This window comes from Podarcis filfolensis (genome assembly GCF_964270895.1).
Source record: "Podarcis filfolensis genome assembly, chromosome: 1".
NCBI classification, from domain to species: Eukaryota; Metazoa; Chordata; class Lepidosauria; order Squamata; family Lacertidae; genus Podarcis; species Podarcis filfolensis.
This window is the reverse complement of record NC_139604.1, coordinates 92,957,725-92,975,842: the sequence shown is the minus strand read 5'-3', so window position 1 is coordinate 92,975,842 and position 18,118 is coordinate 92,957,725. Positions and strand designations below refer to the sequence as shown.

Genomic DNA, 18,118 nt, shown 5'->3' with positions numbered 1-18,118 from the left:
CTGCTGAAGGAGAATGTTTTTTATCACTTCTGCAAAAGGAAGTCCTGCCTCGCCCAGCTGTTGGACTTCTTCAAGAGTATTGGTTATCAGGGTTATGGAAAGAGGATGGTCCTCTTCTGAATCAGTAACTGCTTAAAGAGCAGGCAGCATAGAGTAGAAATAAATGGATAGTTTTTACGGAGAAGGGAAATCTAGGGATCCCCCAAGTAATACTTTGGTGTTTTTTAACTTCATAAATAACCTAGAGCTGTGGTTCCCAATTACCTAAGTACTGCTGACCCCCTATTTTTCAAACGCCAACAAAATGGGTAGTCAACAAAATGAAGTTTATTATAAATAACTGTGAAGTGATGCAGATTGGGGCAATCCCCCCCCCAACTTCAGGGTATGTTTATAAGGCCTGAACAGGCAGAGGCTAACAAGGAAGGAGATCTGCTGAAGTGATAAGTGGTTTACATTTGGAGAAGCCGTTTAGGACAGATCCTGTCTCCAGTATTCTAACAGGCCTTTCTTTGTTCTGGCTTACAGAAAGTGAAGACTCATTCATGATGCCAAGAATAGTAAATGTGACATCACTGGCTACTGAAGAAGATACAAATTTAAACCTGGATGCAAATAAGAATCCTGATGTAACCTTGGATACTGATTCCCAGATACCTGAGACTTCCTTGCAGGTAGTATCACATAAAACTACTGATCTTCAGTCACCAGAAAAAGCAGAACCTTCTTCTGTAAAAGGGAGAGGCACTACTGGAGCAGTACATGATTCTCTTAAGCGAAAAGAGAATTTCCCACAAATAACAAATGTCTCTAGTTTGAAGGCATCCCCAGAACCACTTGCAACAAAACCTGAAGAGTTAGCCGGAAATCAGGCAAGGTTAAAACAGATGAACAAGGGAAGTGATGGGCAAAAATCAAAAGAGTCTTCATTTCAAAAGCTGCAAATTAATGAACCCAGTGACTCCGGGATAGAAATGGAGCTGCAAAAAGTAGCCTCTGCAATACATGAACCAGCACTGGATGCAAATGACTTAATGGGCATAGAGGAGACTGATGACACAGATGAAACCCTCACCTCTCTGCTGAATGAAATTGCATTTCTCAATCAGCAGTTGAATGACGATGCTTCAGACATATCAGAACTCCCCAACTCCCTGAGCTCTGGCTTTTCTCTAGGAGATATGGAAAGTCGCAGGCAATCAACTACTGCAGAAGGCTCTCCCTTTCCGTTTGGTGCCATGAGTGGGAGCTTTAAGGACCTTTCTATAGTTCAAGAGAGCAGTGATTCCATAACTCCTCTCCTGCTTCACTTGGATGATGATGATCTACCTGATGGTAACAAGAACTCGGGAGATCCTTCGTCTGATTCTGATGCTTTAAAAATCATGTTAGGGTCTGAAGTAAAGGACCCAAATCCTGATCACTCAGCGGCAAATAGTTGTGGAAGTGGAAAAACTGAGCAATCTGCGGCAAAGACAAGAAGTGTGTCACCTCCCATTCTGCAGATGAAAACTAACCTGGAAGCTGGCAAAGCTGACATGGCATGGAGGCCTATGCCCAAACTGGCACCACTTGGACTAAAAGCTGCTAACTTTCCATTAGAATCAGAGGGACAGAATACTAAGGTGATGCCTTCATTGGCACCCGTTGCTTCAAAAGAGATAAAAACTGCACAACCAGTGACTAGTCCAAGTCAGGACGGTAATGAAACACTCACTTTAGCACCTGCGGCTGCAGAATCAAAATAGTATTGTGGCTTTACCTTCAGGTGCTTTTTGGTAATAATGTTTGATTTTTCAGAGGCTTCCATAGTTAATCAGAACTTGAATTATGACACACCTCCAACTTCTAGATTCTTAGGTTGCATGTGCCAGCGTGCATGTAATATATGAGGCTAGATGTTTGAACTTGATTGGTAAAAGATGACATTCAATCAAGAGTAAGGGACTAGTCAGATAAATTATGCCCTTTTCTGACAGTCACAGAAAGCATCCATTTGAGATATTTTCAAACATTTTTAGCATTTCAGAAAAAATATTCAGGACTGTGAATAGCTTATATACATATATCTTAACATATTACTCAAGGGCCTCATACAAGCCTTTGAGGCACAAGATGTATTTTTTCCTCTAATATCTATAAATTGAATAGTTTGGGGGCTTCGCTTTTAACCTAGTGAATGTGAAAGGATTTCTTACTATAAAATGATCGTCTATTTTTGTACACAGGCTTTTTTTTGTAAATACATAAAATAATGACATTTCATATATATCAAAAAGTTAATGATTATTTCTAATGATTGTAAATAAGAAATTTTGAGAACTAACGTGGCATCTGAGTGCTCTGAACAGGTCAATCACTGTTAAATCTGAAAATTGCTGCATTTTTCTTGTCTTGCATAATTGTACAAAGCAATGTAGATCTGTGTTCCAGCTATCCTGGCAGAAAGTATTAAGGCTTCCCATTCCCTGTTGTGATTTACTCATATTTGAAGCTCCTATCTCCAGGCTCAACCAGCTGGCGATAGGCAGTCTTCTGCATACATGCTGAAAGTAGTACACAAGGTCCAGTTTGCTCATACAGGAAAGTGTCCTGCATTATACATTAAGCCCCTCCCACTCTCCATCTGTGTGTAGGTTAGGTGTATTGGGGTGGACTTGCACATGATGGGTAGTTTCATTATCATTTCTCATGATGTTGATTAAATGTACTGTGTAGCCACTGAAACTCCCAATTTAAAGTAAAAAAAAAAAGCACAGGGAAACTAGGATTTATTTTCTTGCCTGGTTCAGTTTTTCACAGAAAATTGCAGCCAAATGCTTTTACCTGCACTAGGAAAAGATACAGATATTAATATATTTTTCTTAATGGGGCTAAAAGCAGCTTGGGGTAAGATAGAGGATACAAAATGAGAAATGGTTAAGACATGCTCTCCCTCCATGCCAGAGCTTCACTTCGAAATGTAGCCTTAGCAATGTGCTTTAAATTTGATTTGATTTGTAATTCTACAAAGTAAAAGTTCTTGATGGGGATGCAGGATCTTGTCAGTGTAATGGAGGAAGCAATTCAGTATCTTCTGTAGTCTTCAGTCTTTTGTAAGTTCTCATTTCTTGCATGCTTCATGGTGTTCATTCAGTGCCTTAGGATTTGGAAGGGAACTTAGCATGGTAATCCTAACCTGCTTGGTTAAAATCTAATCCAGCACTTCTGTGTTTAGAGATCAAAATTAGTTCAGTTGGCTAATTTCCCATTTTGTCTGCACTGACACCACCAGTATGCTAGAAACTCCACTTCTCATTGGGGCACATTTTCCTCAGTTTTTCTGCTTCTTCCCTCAGCCCTTTTTTGGCTACCATCTATTTGTATCAAGCTATTAAAAAAAATCCAGATAGGGGTCTGACAGAAAAATATACCACTAAAGACATCTTACTTTTTGACAAAATGGCTGGTTTGGAGGGACTGTATGTATGCATTATAATTAACAATAGGCATTGAAGAATTAGAGGGAAAACTCTGTGTAAGTAACCAGCAAGGATCTTCAAAGTACTGAATACCTTTCTTATAATTATTCTTTCCTCTCATCCTCCATATATGTGTTTGGCCCCAAGGCAAATCCAAGTACATCCTAAAACAGTTCTATGAGTTTTGTTTCAAATATAGTCTGGAAAATTATGTATGGGGATTTTTGTAAATAATATTTCAAGATTATGAATTTTATAGAGAGTGTTTTGTAATCGAGAGGACAACTGAAACCCTGAAATGAAATGGGCACATTTTCATTTGACCAAGATTTCTGGATATTTGACTTTTAATACATCTGTAAATAGGCTGAAATGTTTTTTTAAAAAAAGTATAAAGAAATGCCAGATTTCATTTTTACTGTACATTCTCTCTTTTTCTGAATTTTTCCCAAAACTAGTATTTTTGTAAACATTTAACCACAGAGCCTATCTCAGTAACTATAAAAAGGAGAATCTGTAATATTAAAATAAATAGTCTTCAGCTAAAAGCTGGCCATGAACCATTATTTCTCTGAAAGAAGGCATATGAAAAAGGTTTTATTGGGTACAAGTTACATCACACATTCCTTGTAGTAATGGTTACAAAATGTAAGTCTTGCTCTGTTGAATAGGAAGGAAACAGTCTGAAAAGGAAATAGGCATTAATGAGTTACATAAATGTTTAATGACCAGGGAAGATAGTCCTGGAAGAGGAGGAGCTAAATAGCAGTTAGGCACTCCGCTGGCTCATTTGGGACTATGTTGTCTCTACTGTAGCCTAGTGAAGTGGCTGCAAATTGGTAAAAGTTCTAGAAGAGGGAGGTTGTTACAGTACACACCACCCTCTTCGGCAGAACTGTACTTTTTGGCTTGCTAAATAGTTCATGGATGGGACTCCCTGAGAATGTGGACTTCCAAGACCTTGGTGGGGAAGAATCTGATGGGAGACTGGAACTCTGCCTTTAACTCTGCATTTTCCAACTTTCAGGTAGCAAGAATAAGGTAGGTTTGTGTCCTATCAGTAATGGATACCTTTGGGAGAAACAAAAAATCAAGTTCCCATCGTAATGGAAGTGCTAACACTCCCATAGAGCAACTTTGACAGGCAACTGTCAACTCCCATCTTTTTTGGAGTTCTTGTGTAGTACCCACTGCCATGACTTAATTTGCACCGTGGGTACTGCTTGCTTCTTATTAAGAGCTCAGAATGTCCTGGAGCTTGCGTTTGCGTGAGAGTGCTGGTTGATAGCCTCACTTATACAGAACTTAACAAGGCAATGACTGCAGCATGGAACCTCTAAGACAGTGGTGGCCAAACTTGGCCATCCAGCTGTTTTTGGACTACAACTCCCATCATCCCTAGCTAACAGGACCTGTGGTCAGGGATGATGGGAATTGTAGTCCCAAAACAGTTGGAGGGCCAAGTTTGGCCACCACTGCTCTAAGACAACTTGGAGTGGTTGTGCTGCTGGAAAGAGTGTCCAGTTTCTGGAAGGAGCCAGTTTCTGAAGTCACCCTTATTTTTGTATAATCAGTGATTGCCAGCTTGACTTACATTTTCAATTTAAGAGAAAGTCCCTTTGTTTTGCTATTTATTATTTAGACTTGATTCTATAAATATATTCATTAGCAGCATTAGAAAGATGCAGTTGACTAACAACCATGAACATCTAATCTTTACCCCAATCTACCTCCCATGAACCTTGGGCAGCATACATGATTCCCCTCTCTGCTTTATTCTCACAACTGCCATGTGAACTGGATTGGTGATGAGAGAATAACTGACCCAAGGTGACCCAGTGAGCGTCATAACATAAACCTCTGCTGGAGTGAGGGTTGCAAGGGCTGAAAATTGTCCACATTGTTCTCCAAGTCTGCCACCAGGTGATGCCAATTGCTTTAGATTGGCGTGCAGTCCATATCAATGCACTATATCTGTTCTCCATCGCTCAACACACACAAACAGCTTTGGGCATTAAATGTTTGTAAATGAGGCATACAGATCAACTAATCTAATCCCCTTTGCACACAGATGCCATTGGGCTACCTCAGAGTTTGCAAGGGATCTGCTCATTTTATACGGATTTCAGTTTTGCAGGTCCTATTCATATAATTCTGGCTTAATTCCAAGCCCTTTAACTATAATGCAGCTCAACCTGTGTGGCTGCAGTCCTAACACCAGTCATGACTGGTGCCCATTGGGACTGGCAGGACAGAAGGCAGGGGGATCAAAGTAGGACTGAAAGAGTGATGAATATTTTTGTAAGAAATAATATTGGGAAGCACTATTTCTCTGACATTTCCCATCATGGTCTGAAAGCTGAATCTCATGTGTGGTGAAGGATGTATAAAACTCACAATGGATTAAGGGCTATCATGGGCTTGGTTTCAAGTGCTTTTGTATGGACACAGCTTTCTCCTGAGGTAACATGAAGTGTCTCTAAGAATCAGTTACTCTGTTCATTGGTGTGAGCTAGAATGTGACCTGTAGGCCAGTCAGGCTAGGAATTTCACTGAAATGATTCATCTGGGTTGCTGTTTTGCTTGCAGGAAGATGAAGGAGGGAGAAGAGAGCTTCTGCATCATAAACACAGCTTGTAAGGCAGCACGCTATCAGTCAACCCACTTTTTGAAGGTTGATGTACTGACTCACAATATGGGCTTGTAGTGAAATACTTAAGCTACTGCTTCACCATGAACAAAATGAGCTTCAACCTACTTCCCAGAATGCAGAATTGTGGCAGATCCAATTTATCACATTTTACTGTTGAAGCAGTAAAAGAAGCTGAAATGTGCATCAGTTATATATTGTTGCAGGTTTGGGTCAGTCTGCATCATGCCCTGAGTCCCTTCTAATTATTGGGTTCCTGTATCTCTGGAGATGGGACACGGGTGGCACTGTGGGTTAAACCACAGAGCCTAAGACTTGCCAATCAGAAGGTCGGCAGTTTGAATCCCCGTTGCTCGGTCCCTGCTCCTGCCCACCTAGCAGTTCAAAAGCACGTCAAAGTGCAAGTAGATAAATAGGTACCACTCCAGTGGGAAGGTAAATGGCATTTCCGTGCACTGCTCTGGTTCGCCACATGACCCAGAAGTTGTACGCCGGCTCCCTTGGCCAATAAAGCGAGATGAGCGCCGCAACTCCCGAGTCGGTCACGACTGAACCTAACGTTCAGGGGTCCTTTTACCTTTACTATCTCTGGGGATAGAGGTATGAGAGCAAGCTGTCGCAACTAGTCCCTTTAGGCAGTTGCAATACAGTGGTCTTAGCTGGCCACTTAAACACCATGATTAGCATAACCAACAAAGTTGCTGTGTACCATAGGGCAAATGGGTGGGATTTTCCTCTCGCCTGGCTGGTGGTTAGAAAGACAGTGGTCAGAGTTGTGTGAGAGAACTGAGCAGTAATAAAGCAGGCTGAGAAGCTGAATACAGACCCGTGCTTGATTTGCGCTGGAACCCAAGGCTGTGACTAGTAGAGAAGCAAGATCTGTTGGGGTGTTAATGTGGGATGGGTTTTAATGAACAGGAGAGGATATAGTAATTCAGTTTATCCCTCCAGGCCCCCATGTGTGTAGGTAGAACAGAATTTCAAAATCCCATCATCAGCAGCCAATTTAAAAGCATAGGAATGAGGCTGTAAACCCCTGTTTTTGAGTAAGTCCAGCTGCAAAGTAAGCTGGCTTCCCCCTTCTTACCCCACTTAACAAAGAATCAGGCAACAACTTTAAGATATACTTACTTTATTATCCAAAATGATTTATTTATAGTATAACCAGATTCAGGCATGTGTCTAAAGCTCGAGCAAGCAGAGGCATGTCTGCATCCAACTCTGATCAACAGAAGAGAGAGGAACGGGAGGTACCATATGCTTCTTCCTCTCCAGCAGAGGAGGGAAGTATGACATCACACAGAGCCCTCTCTACCAATTGTATTTCTATGGTCTGAGTATTTGATTATCAGCAATACAGCTCTATGGCATTAGCCGCTTCTCGTGCAAACAAGCAAGAATATGCATTTGGTAGGTTTGGCTGCTAATCTCCCACCGTGAACCCCTCTGCCTTAGACTCAGGTTGTATATATGTGTAAACAAACCATACATCCTAAAGAGACCACAGTCTCCACTGGCCCTCATTCCAAGGAAACTGAACCCTGGGTAAGTGCCTGGAATCTCTCATCTTTCAAAGACTGGGGTGGCATACAACCAAGAACTATCCAGCAGTCACAGAAGCTCTGTCATTTATTGGCTGAGGGGACGCGGGTGGCGCTGTGCTCTAAACCACTGAGCCTCTTGGGTTTGCCAGTCATAAGGTCAGCAGTTTGAATCTAGGGTGAGATCCCGTTGATTTGTCCCAGCTCCCGCCAACCTAGCAGTTTGAAAGCATACCAGTGCAAGTAGATAAATAGGTACCACTGTGACAGGAAAGTAAATGATGTTTCTGTGCGCTCTAGCACTCATCATGGTGTTCTGTGTGTCAGAAGCTGTTTAGTCATGCTAGCCACATGACCAGGAAAAGCTGTCTGCGGACAAACACCTGCTCCCTTGGCCTGAAAGCGGAAATGAGTGCTGCACCCCATAGTCAGGGGTCCTTTACCTTTTAATAAGGACTGTGAGAGTTGTCTTGGGTGCCTGCGGTTTACAAATAAATAACTATACAGTAGCTTTCCCCCGGCTGGTAACCTCAGATGTTTTGGACTAATACGCCCATCCTCCCTAACCACTGGCCATGCTGGGGCTGATGGAAATTGTAGCCCATAACAGCTTGGAGATGTTGGCCTACAACAGAGAGATAAACAAGGTCATTCTAAATGGATATTAGCTGACAATCCTCATTGGCTTGTATGCAAAACTCTCTTGGAATCATTATTCTTTCTGACATAATATTTGCTTTTATGGCTTTATTTCTGTAACAACAAAAAGAAATATTGCATAGGGTCAGTGTGTTCTCATATTTATATCTGGTCTTTATCTCCTCCCCACATGCTTTAAAAAAAAGCAGTTCCTCATGTCCATTTATATTCTAGGGTTGCCTTCTACTGTAATTCTTTTCATCTGTCAAATGAACCGTTTTTTCCTGTTCTCATGGCTTGAAGAAATGTTACTTCGGGCTGTTCTGCCTTGTTGAATGTTATCACTATCTGTTTAGGATATTATAGCTGGTTCAGCTCCCTGGCATCTAGAAAATTTATTTGGATGAGCTAAGAATCATTCTACAGATTCTTGCATTGCCTACTTTGGAGAATTTCACAACAGCATCATATGAGCAGGCAGATTCTATTCCTTTGTCTTTGCTTGTGTAGTTGAAATACAGTGGTACCTCGGTTTATGAACTTAATCCGTTCCGGAAGTCTGTTCTTAAACCAAAGCCGTTCTTAAACTGAGGCGCGCTTTCCCTAATGAGGCCTCCCACTGCCGGTGCCCTTCCACTGTTTGGCTTCCATTCGCAGACCGAGGTAAAGTTCGCTAACCGGAACACTAATTCCGGTTTTGCGGAGTTCTTATACCGAATAGTTCGTAAACAGGCCTGTTCTTAAACCGAGGTACCATTGTATATGGTTTGATTGGTCCCAAAGAGTAAGTAGGCAATTATATTTATTATTGTTGTTGGAGTTTGGTACATACAGAAGTGGAGTGCAGAAATAAATAGTCTGGTGAGACTGCTAGTTGAAAGAACAAAGAAACTGAAGTTTTTTTTTTAAAAACCAAACAAACCCAAAAACTAACACTGTAACACAAGACATTTCATGATGGTCACGATTCTACCCCCCCCCCCTTTTAAAAAGAAACATGAATTTGGAGCATAATATCCACCTGTGAGTACCATACAGGTTGTGACTTCAAAATATTTAAGGGATAGAAGAGAACATGCAATTATACATACACAATGAGAAGACTGTAAACTGCCTCTTATGCTTAGCAGAGGTGACAACACGCATGGCTTCATCTCTTTCATTTCTTCTTTTACACTAAGCCATAATAAGCCAAAGGTGTGTGCTGCCGGATATCCTTTGGCCTTAGGCATGATGTGACTCACAGGCTGAAGTGTGAATTTCTGCAGTGTGTCCATTTAATGAAGTGTAGCCAGCGTGACAGCATTCACAGGAATACTTCAGGGGGTGGATGCTGGTTTAGCTTTTAAAAAATAAAAAAATAAAATTACAGCTTTTAGTCACAACAAGGTGCCATGTGTTTTGCTGTGTGCGTGTACAAAAGAGTCCCTGAATTTATAAGAGGTCTAGCAAAATACACTAGGGAGTGTTTTAAGGGATAGTTGCATATATAGGAATTTTGGCTCAAGGGGTTCAACCAGACGGTCTACATAATAGACAGTATGAGATGTTTTCCAAGTGCCTGGCTTTGGCTTATCTGTAGGTGTGGCTCACCCATATCTCACCCATTCCACAATTTTCATGCAGCTGCATGTCATAGCAAAGTGTTCTTCAAACTTGAGTGCCCAGATGTTGGATTACAACTCCTATAACCCCTGACCATTGCCTAAAATGGGGGTGATGGGAGTTGGAGCCCCAAGAGGTTTAAACTGTTTTTAAAAGAAGTTTAAATTGTATGAGTATTGTTATGTTTGCCACCTTTGAAATAAGGTGTGGGGCAGAAATCGAATAAATAAAACAATAAATTCTATACTACGCTAAAAAGTATCACATTGAATTTGGCTCGGCAATGAAATTTGCAGCCAACTCTTTGGGCAGAGGTGTAATATTTCATTCGTGTCAGCAACTGTGCTGCAACATTGTGTAGTGACAAAAAGAGCCTGGTGGATCAGGGCAATGGCCCATCCCGTCCGGCATCCCGTTCCCACAGTGTGAGGAACAGATTTTAAATTCTTGAACGGGCCACATATAGAACAGAATAGGCAACCACATATAGAACAGAACAGGCAGCCGCATATAGCTAAGGGGGGCTGCATTAGCTAACCAACTGAAAACATGACTAAATAAGGAAAGGAATGTTCAGAGGGTAAGAGGAAAAACAAGATAAGGTACCAGGCAGAGTAACAGGTACCAAGTATCTAGCAGCACCACATACGTAATAATCACGTGCACACAGGTACCAATGAATGTATAGCACATGAGCTGATCACGCGTTGCACAGGGCTGGGGAGGGGGACTGGGGAGGGGTACGTAGTTGGGGGGGGAAGTGAAAGGTATAAATATCGCTGTTTTGCTACTATGTGTCGCAGCCATCTTTGCAGAACTTATCTGCTGGTTGCCCCTGCATGCAGAGCTACTGAATAAATCTCTTTTCTTCGACAAAGAAGTCTCTGGAGTCATTCCTTCCCCTGAGGTCTGAGGGGATCTGAGGGACAGCTGAACAGCCGGACTCTTTTAACTAAGGCTTCATTTGGGGGCTCCTGTCCGGGATTTGTCCCCGCCCCTCGCATAAGACCAGGGGCCAGGCTCGACCGGTGAACAGCCAGGAACGGCGTCTGCAACCTCCAGCGCGCACCCTGCCAGTTCGTAGGGGGAGATCGCTGCACCGTCCCTGCGTGGAGACACCTGGTCGAGGGAGAAAAGAGAGAGAGGCCGGCCGGAGGGGTGACAGTCCGCAGCGGAACAGGTAAGCCCTGGGGAAGGAAAAGGCAGGGCGTGAGGCCTGATCAGCCTCGACTGGCCGTGGCAGTAAAGTGCCGCCAGTAAAAGGTAAAAGGGTGGTACAAGGGGGAAAGGTTTTGGGTGGTGGGGTATTAGGAGTGAAGGATACTCCAGTGAAAGGATGAATGTGTGAGTGGCCGGGGCTTAGCGTCCCCTTGGCTAAGCGTGTGTAGGGCTGTGAGGTTCTTGGCAGCGCGAGCTCGACCAAGCCACAGCCTGTAGCGAAATTGTGAGTGCTTGTAAAACCCTGTGCAGGAGCGGAGTATCCTATTAGGAGATGGGGTCAGGAGGCAGTAAATGCACCCCCCTGCAATGCTTTCTGGATAACTGGAAAGCGGCCACGAAGGACGATGATTGGGGCTTTAAGCTAAGAAAAGAACGTCTACGAACTTTGTGCGAAGTGGATTGGCCCGCCCACGGGACTAGGTGGCCCTCGGAGGGAACCTTCGATTTGCAGTTAATAAATCCTTTGTGGCGAAATATAGTGAGCATCCACCCAGACCAAATCCCATATATTTCCACTTGGAAAAGGAACACAGAGAATAATCCACCTTGGCTACAGAATTGCCGAACGTCCTTGGGGCGTGGTGCCCAAGAGGCTCGGGTCTGTGCAGTAAAAGAAAAGCCTGTACCCCCAGTCCTCCCAGAGCCAGAAGAGGAAGAAGGAGGGATCTTGAGGCCCCCTCCCCCGTATGCCCCGCCAACGGCGCCGCCACCACCAGGTGCGCCGCTGCCGGATTCGCAACTACCAGAGGAGGCAGGGGCAGGAGGAGGGGCAGGAGGGACCCCTGCAAAGCAAGACACCTCAGATGATGAGAAGGATAGTGAGGAAGACGAGGTTCATTTTAGGGAAAGACTTAAAAAACGGAATAAGGCAGGGAAGAGGTGGTCAGAGCAAGATGAACTGAAGGTAAAGAGAGATGTTGAGCCGTGGAAAAGCGAGGTGGATGTATCCCCACATTTGCTGGACGTGGCAATGTATACGCCAAAACAGACAAAGAAATTGCAAAGGTGTTGGTTAGAAGCATGGGATAGAGCGAAGCTGCATGAGGTAGCTCAGAAACAAAAGGAAAAAGCAAGCACAATAGCCCCTTTGCGCCGAGTTTATGACCCACCAGGACCCCCGGGGCAAGATGGGACGATACCACCTCGGACATATACCGTCCAGCATGTCCCTTTTACTAGTTCTGATGTGTGTAATTGGCGCAACCAGAATCCCTCTTTTGAGGAAAACCCAGCAAAAATTATAAAGTTGTTTGAGGGGATTTTTCAAACGTATAACCCCACTTATGATGATGTGCAGTACCTCTTAAACTCTTTGCTGACTACGGAGGAGGTCCGAAGAGTTCATACAGAAGCCAGGGCACATTTGCGGGCCCAAAATGTAAATGAAGATCTTGCCTATCCCCTTCAAACCCCTAATTGGGACTACCAGGAAATAAATGGTCAAAACACCCTGAATACTTACCGTCAGTATGTTCTGATTGGGATGAGGAGGGCCTCCCGAAAACCCATTAACTTAGTGAAGGTCAGGGAGGTGGTTCAGAAACCTGAGGAACCCCCGGGAGCCTTTTTGGAACGACTAAAGGAGGCGTACAGGCAATACACCCCCCTAGACCCAGATGAAGGAGCAAATGCTCCCATCATAAAAGCAGCCTTTGTGGGCCAGGCAGCACACGATATTAGAAAAAAAGTTCAAAAACACGAGGGGTTCATGGGGAACACCCTAGAATGGATGTTGGAAATAGCGCAGACTACCTATAACCAGAGAGATGAGGAGGCCCAGAAGCAAAAGGAAAAATACCAAGCTAAGAAATTGATGGCACTTCAGGCAGGGGCCACAGGGGGAGGCACCCGGGGAGGAGGGCGCGCCCGACTCGGCAGAAACCAGTGCGCTATTTGCAAGCAGGATGGGCATTGGAAGAGAGAATGCCCCCAAGCAAATTCCAAAGGGAGGGGCCAAGGAAGAGGAAACCTAATGAATCCAGCAGCTGAATCTTGGGTGCCGGGAAGGGGAAGAGGTCGTGGACAGGGACCGCCCTGGTACCCCCCCACTCCAGGAGGACCTGCTGGAGCCATGAGTCTCCAAGAGGACCAGTATTAGGACAGACCGGGCCCAACTGACTTAGGTTCCCATGAGCCCACGGTCAAAATGAAAACAGGGAACCGGACTTTTTCTTTCTTGGTGGACACAGGAGCTGCCCATTCGGTTTTACCTACAGCTATATCCAAACCAACCCAACAAGCAATCACCATTGTAGGGGCCACGGGCGAACCGCAAAAGGCACCATTCCTGCAACCTGTCTGCTGCAAGCTGGGAGGACATACAGTCCTGCACAAGTTCCTTTATATCCCTGAATGCCCCATTCCATTATTGGGCCGGGACATGTTAGCTAAATTGCAAGCTCAGATCACCTTTACCCCAAGTGGAGAAGTAACTATGAACACGGGTGTAAAGGGTGAATTGTCTTTAGAAGTACCCCTTAGGGAGCATTGGAGGCTGATGGTGTTACAAAGAGAGGAGGGGCAGATCCCTGAGGTGATTTTACGGGAAGCAGACCCCCGTGTATGGGCTGAGGACAACCCACCAGGCATGGCCAAAAACATCCCACCCATTATCGTAAAGACCAAGCCCTTTGCCAACCCTGTGGCAGTAAACCAGTACCCCATCCCACGAGCGGCAGCAGAAGGAGTGTGGGTTCATTTGGAACGATTGTTGAAACATGGAATTTTAAGACCTTGTCAATCCCAGTGGAATACGCCCCTACTGCCAGTAAAAAAGGAAGGGGGAGGGTTTAGACCGGTTCAAGGCCTTAGAATGGTAAACCAGGCCGTGGAGACCCTCCACCCGAATGTGCCAAACCCATATACTTTGCTCAGCCTTATACCACCCACTGCACAGTATTTTACTGTACTGGACTTGAAGGATGCGTTCTTTTGCTGCCGCCTAGCGGAAGAGAGCCAACCCTTGTTTGCCTTTCAGTGGACTGACCCGGGAACTGGCACTAAAGTACAATATACCTGGACCAGACTTCCCCAAGGTTTTAAGAACTCACCTACCCTTTTTGGGGTAGCTTTGGCATCTGATTTGGCAAGCTTCCCTACTGACCCCACTAGGGCTCTTCTACAGTATGTTGATGACCTTTTACTGATTTCTCCTGATAAGGACACGTGTCTCAGGGCAACTATAGAGCTGTTAAATCACTTGGCAGAAGCTGGATACCGTGTCTCAAAGAAAAAGGCCCAAATTTGTCAGCCTACGGTCAGGTATTTGGGGTTTGACATATCTCACCAGCAGCGTAAGCTAAGGGATGAAAGGAAGCAGGCCATAATCCAAATACCTGAACCTAAGAACCGCCGGGAACTTCGCGGATTCCTGGGATCTGCAGGGTTTTGTAGAATATGGATTCCCAATTATAGTGGTATAGCGCGCCCCCTGCATGAATCCACGAGAGGAACAGAGAAAGATCTATTTGTGTGGGGACCTGAGCAACAACAAGCCTTCCAGGATCTTAAAGCTGCATTACAACAAGCCCCAGCACTTGGCATCCCCAACCCAGAAAAGCCGTTTACCTTGTATACAGATGAGGATCGGGGGGTGGCCAAGGGAGTGTTGTGCCAAAGACTGGGAAGTTGGCAGCAGCCTGTTGCTTATTTATCAGAACAATTGACCCCGACGGAACAGGGCTTGCCCCCTTGCATGAGGGCAGTAGTGGCTGTGGCTACCCTGCTGGAAAAAGCAGACAAGTTTACCTTTGGACAAGAGACTACTTGTGTGACGCCACATGCGGTTCCGGCCCTGCTTGATATGAAAGGCACTTATTTTCTGTCTCAAGCGAAGATGAGGAAGTGCCAGGTGTTGCTACTGCACCCACGCTTGAAGTTTCAGGTTACAGCAGCCCTCAACCCAGCGACCTTATTACCGGTTGGAGAAGATGAGGAGCCGACCCACGATTGTGTAGAAGTCATGGACGAAGTGTATTCCAGCAGACCTGACTTGAAGGATGAGGCTAACCCACATTGGCCCACCTGGTTTGTGGATGGAAGTAGCTTTGTGGAAAATGGCCAGCGGAAAGCAGGGTATGCAGTGGTAGCCTTGGAAGACCAGGTTATTGAGGCGAAGCCCCTTCCGCCCGGTACTTCAGCGCAGCTTGCAGAGATCACGGCACTCACTAGAGCTTTGTGCCTGGCAAAAGGACAGAAGATTAATATATATACGGACTCCAAATACGCCTTCCTGACTCTGCATGCCCATGGAGCACTATGGAAAGAGCGAGGCCTACTCACTTCCAAGGGAAACCAGGTAGCCCATCCCCAGGCACTCATGGACCTTTTGGATGCCGTTTGGGAGCCAGAAGCAGTGGCAGTAGTACATTGTTATGGGCACAAGACTGGACCGGGTGCAGCAGCTAGAGGAAACCGGTTGGCTGACCGGATAGCAAAGGAAGCAGCCCGGACCCCATTTCCAGCACCTTTTATTGGCGCTCTAGTGCCAGAGAAGATTCTGGACAACTCATCAAAACCAAGGTATTCTGCACGTGAGGAAGCTACTGCATCAGCCGAGGAATTCAGGCTTTCTGAAGAAGGATGGTACCTTACACCTGATGATCGAATATGGATTCCAGCCTCTTTATCTCGCCAGATCATTCAGCGATATCATGAGTCCACACACACAGGACCAGATGCTATCGCCCAGCAGCTGGGAAAATGCTTTTATATGGCTAACTTATACCAACTAGCGGCACAAGTGTCAAGAGGATGCACTTTGTGTCAGGCGAACAACCCTAGGACTGGGCCTTTGGTGCCCCCAGGCACCCAACACGCAGGGAGTGCCCCTATGGAGGACCTTGTAGTAGACTTTACTGAGCTCCCCCGTTGCGGATTTTACCGCTACTTGCTAGTGGCAGTGTGCACCTACACAGGGTGGGTGGAGGCATGGCCAACTAAGACTGAGCGGTCTACCGAAGTGACTCGATGCCTCCTGAAAGAAATCATACCCCGTTACGGGCTACCTAGAACAATTGGCTCAGACAATGGACCAGCATTTGTACATTCAGTATTACAAGAACTGGCAAAAGCCTTACACATTGGTTGGAAATTACACACAGCTTATAGGCCCCAAAGTTCTGGGAAGGTTGAAAGAATGAATAGGACATTGAAAAACCAATTAGCAAAGCTCACTCAGGAGACGGGTTCAAATTGGGTGTCTATGTTGCCATTGGCCCTACTCCGGGTACGGAGTCTACCCCTGAAGCGCACCCATTTGTCCCCTTTTGAGGTAATGTTTGGGAGACCGGTCCCTTACGTTAGGATGATAACACCATACGCGAGCAGAGATGTCCAGTTAGACAATTATGTGCAATCACTCTCCCGAGTTTTCCTCTGTCTCAACAGGTGGACCCAGGCTCGCACGCCTTGTGTTTTAATCGAGTCTCTGCATCGATTCGAGCCAGGTGACGAAGTGTGGATCAAGGACTGGGCCCAGACACCCCTGCAACCGTGCTGGAGAGGCCCACATACTGTATTGATATCCACACCCACTGCTGTTAAAGTCGCTGGCATCACTCCATGGGTCCACCACACTCGTGTTAAGAAGGTCGTGTCAAACTGGACAGCTACCCCGAATCCTGACGATCCCTTGAGGCTGACCATCTCCAGGAAGGCACCTGACAACCGCTCTGCTGATACCACTCCGGAGGCTGGTATCTCTTCGCACGGCTGAAGCAGTGGATAGGAGGAGCGCCCGCTGGCAGCGCTCCCAACGTACCCGAGACAAATACTGCTATAGTTTGGGACTACTCCCCTAATTTTAAATAATGTTCAGTTTCTGGGATAGTTGGCCCTGGTGGGTAGGTGCCTTAGTAGTTACCCTCATTCTTTGGATGCTATTCTATTTTTGCTGGCATGAGCGCCATCGCTTCTGGGGACGAAAGAAGCCCACTTCCCTCCCCTTTCTTCTAGCACTCTTGGCCTTAGTTGGCCTAGGGTGTGGGAAACCTACCCCAGCATCCCCTCCAACTAATGTATGGGAATCCTTTGCAAAAACCCTTAACGTGTCATCTTTTTGCCTAACACAGCAGGTTTCCATCGGCGACCTTTTGGGGTCTTGTTTGATCCCTGTATGCCATGATCCTGGTGACATTAATAATGATACATGGTTCTATTCATCCCTGCCCCAAAATGACTCCCTCCAGGGTCTCGGATATCCCGGATACCACAATTGGGGTAGGCAGTATCAACGCCGTCCGCCTTTGGCTATTGATCTGCTGACCCCTTACGTGGCTTCTTTTAATACTACCTGTGCCAGGATGGTGAATTGTACAAAATCTAACTGCATAAGGCTCGGCCGAGACAATTTTAACTGCTCTAAGTATGTGAATATTTCCTATGTGTACAAATACACTGAGTTGCCAGGGGGTTGGTTTTGGTCCTGCCCCGGGTACACATTTAATTACATTCCTGCAAACATAAGCCATGGAACACCATGTTGTCTGAGCCGTCTCTCAATGATTTTACCAGAGAAGCACCACTTCTTTAACCATACACCACGGACTAGGCGCTCTGTGGAATTAACCAATGACTGTGATGATTCTGTTGCTCTTCCCAGCAAAGCTGAATATGTTTCTTTAGCAGTTTCCCTTGTAGGAGTCCCTGGATTGGCAACCCGAAATAGCAGAAATATAAATGGGTTAGCTTGCTCTGCTGCAAAAGCTCTCAATTCTACGTCACAGGCCCTTCACCTGTTGACTAAGGAGCAAAGTGAATTAAGACATGGGCTCCTACAGAACCGTGCAGCCATCGATTATTTACTTATGCTCCATCATTATGGCTGTGAGCAGATGGAGGGGATGTGCTGTTTCAATTTGACTGATAATTCCAAGGCGATAGAGCAGCAGGTATCCCACTTGCAAAATTTGACTCACCACATGAAAATGGACACTGGAGCAGATCTATGGAGTTGGTTGTACTCCTGGCTGCCGGACGGCAGTTGGCTTCGACACCTTGTG

The 18,118-nt window shown here is 45.4% G+C and overlaps 1 protein-coding gene and 1 long non-coding RNA gene across 5 annotated transcripts in view; both read left to right on the top strand.

The window, feature by feature from the left end:
• The window catches only part of MGA (MAX dimerization protein MGA), a gene marked incomplete at its 5' end in the record, with an annotated part of 36,554 nt that extends 32,545 nt beyond the window's left edge, over positions 1 to 4,009 (top strand). For all 4 annotated transcript variants that reach the window (XM_083607869.1, XM_083607867.1, XM_083607868.1 and 1 more), the window contains one exon: positions 529 to 4,009. In XM_083607869.1, the coding sequence (XP_083463995.1) occupies positions 529 to 1,748 (1,220 nt within the window). In that variant the 3' untranslated portion in view covers positions 1,749 to 4,009. The remainder of the gene's footprint in view (positions 1 to 528) is intronic.
• Positions 1 to 18,118, top strand: part of LOC310766305 — an 818,379-nt gene that overhangs the window by 619,397 nt on the left and 180,864 nt on the right. The window lies entirely within an intron of this gene.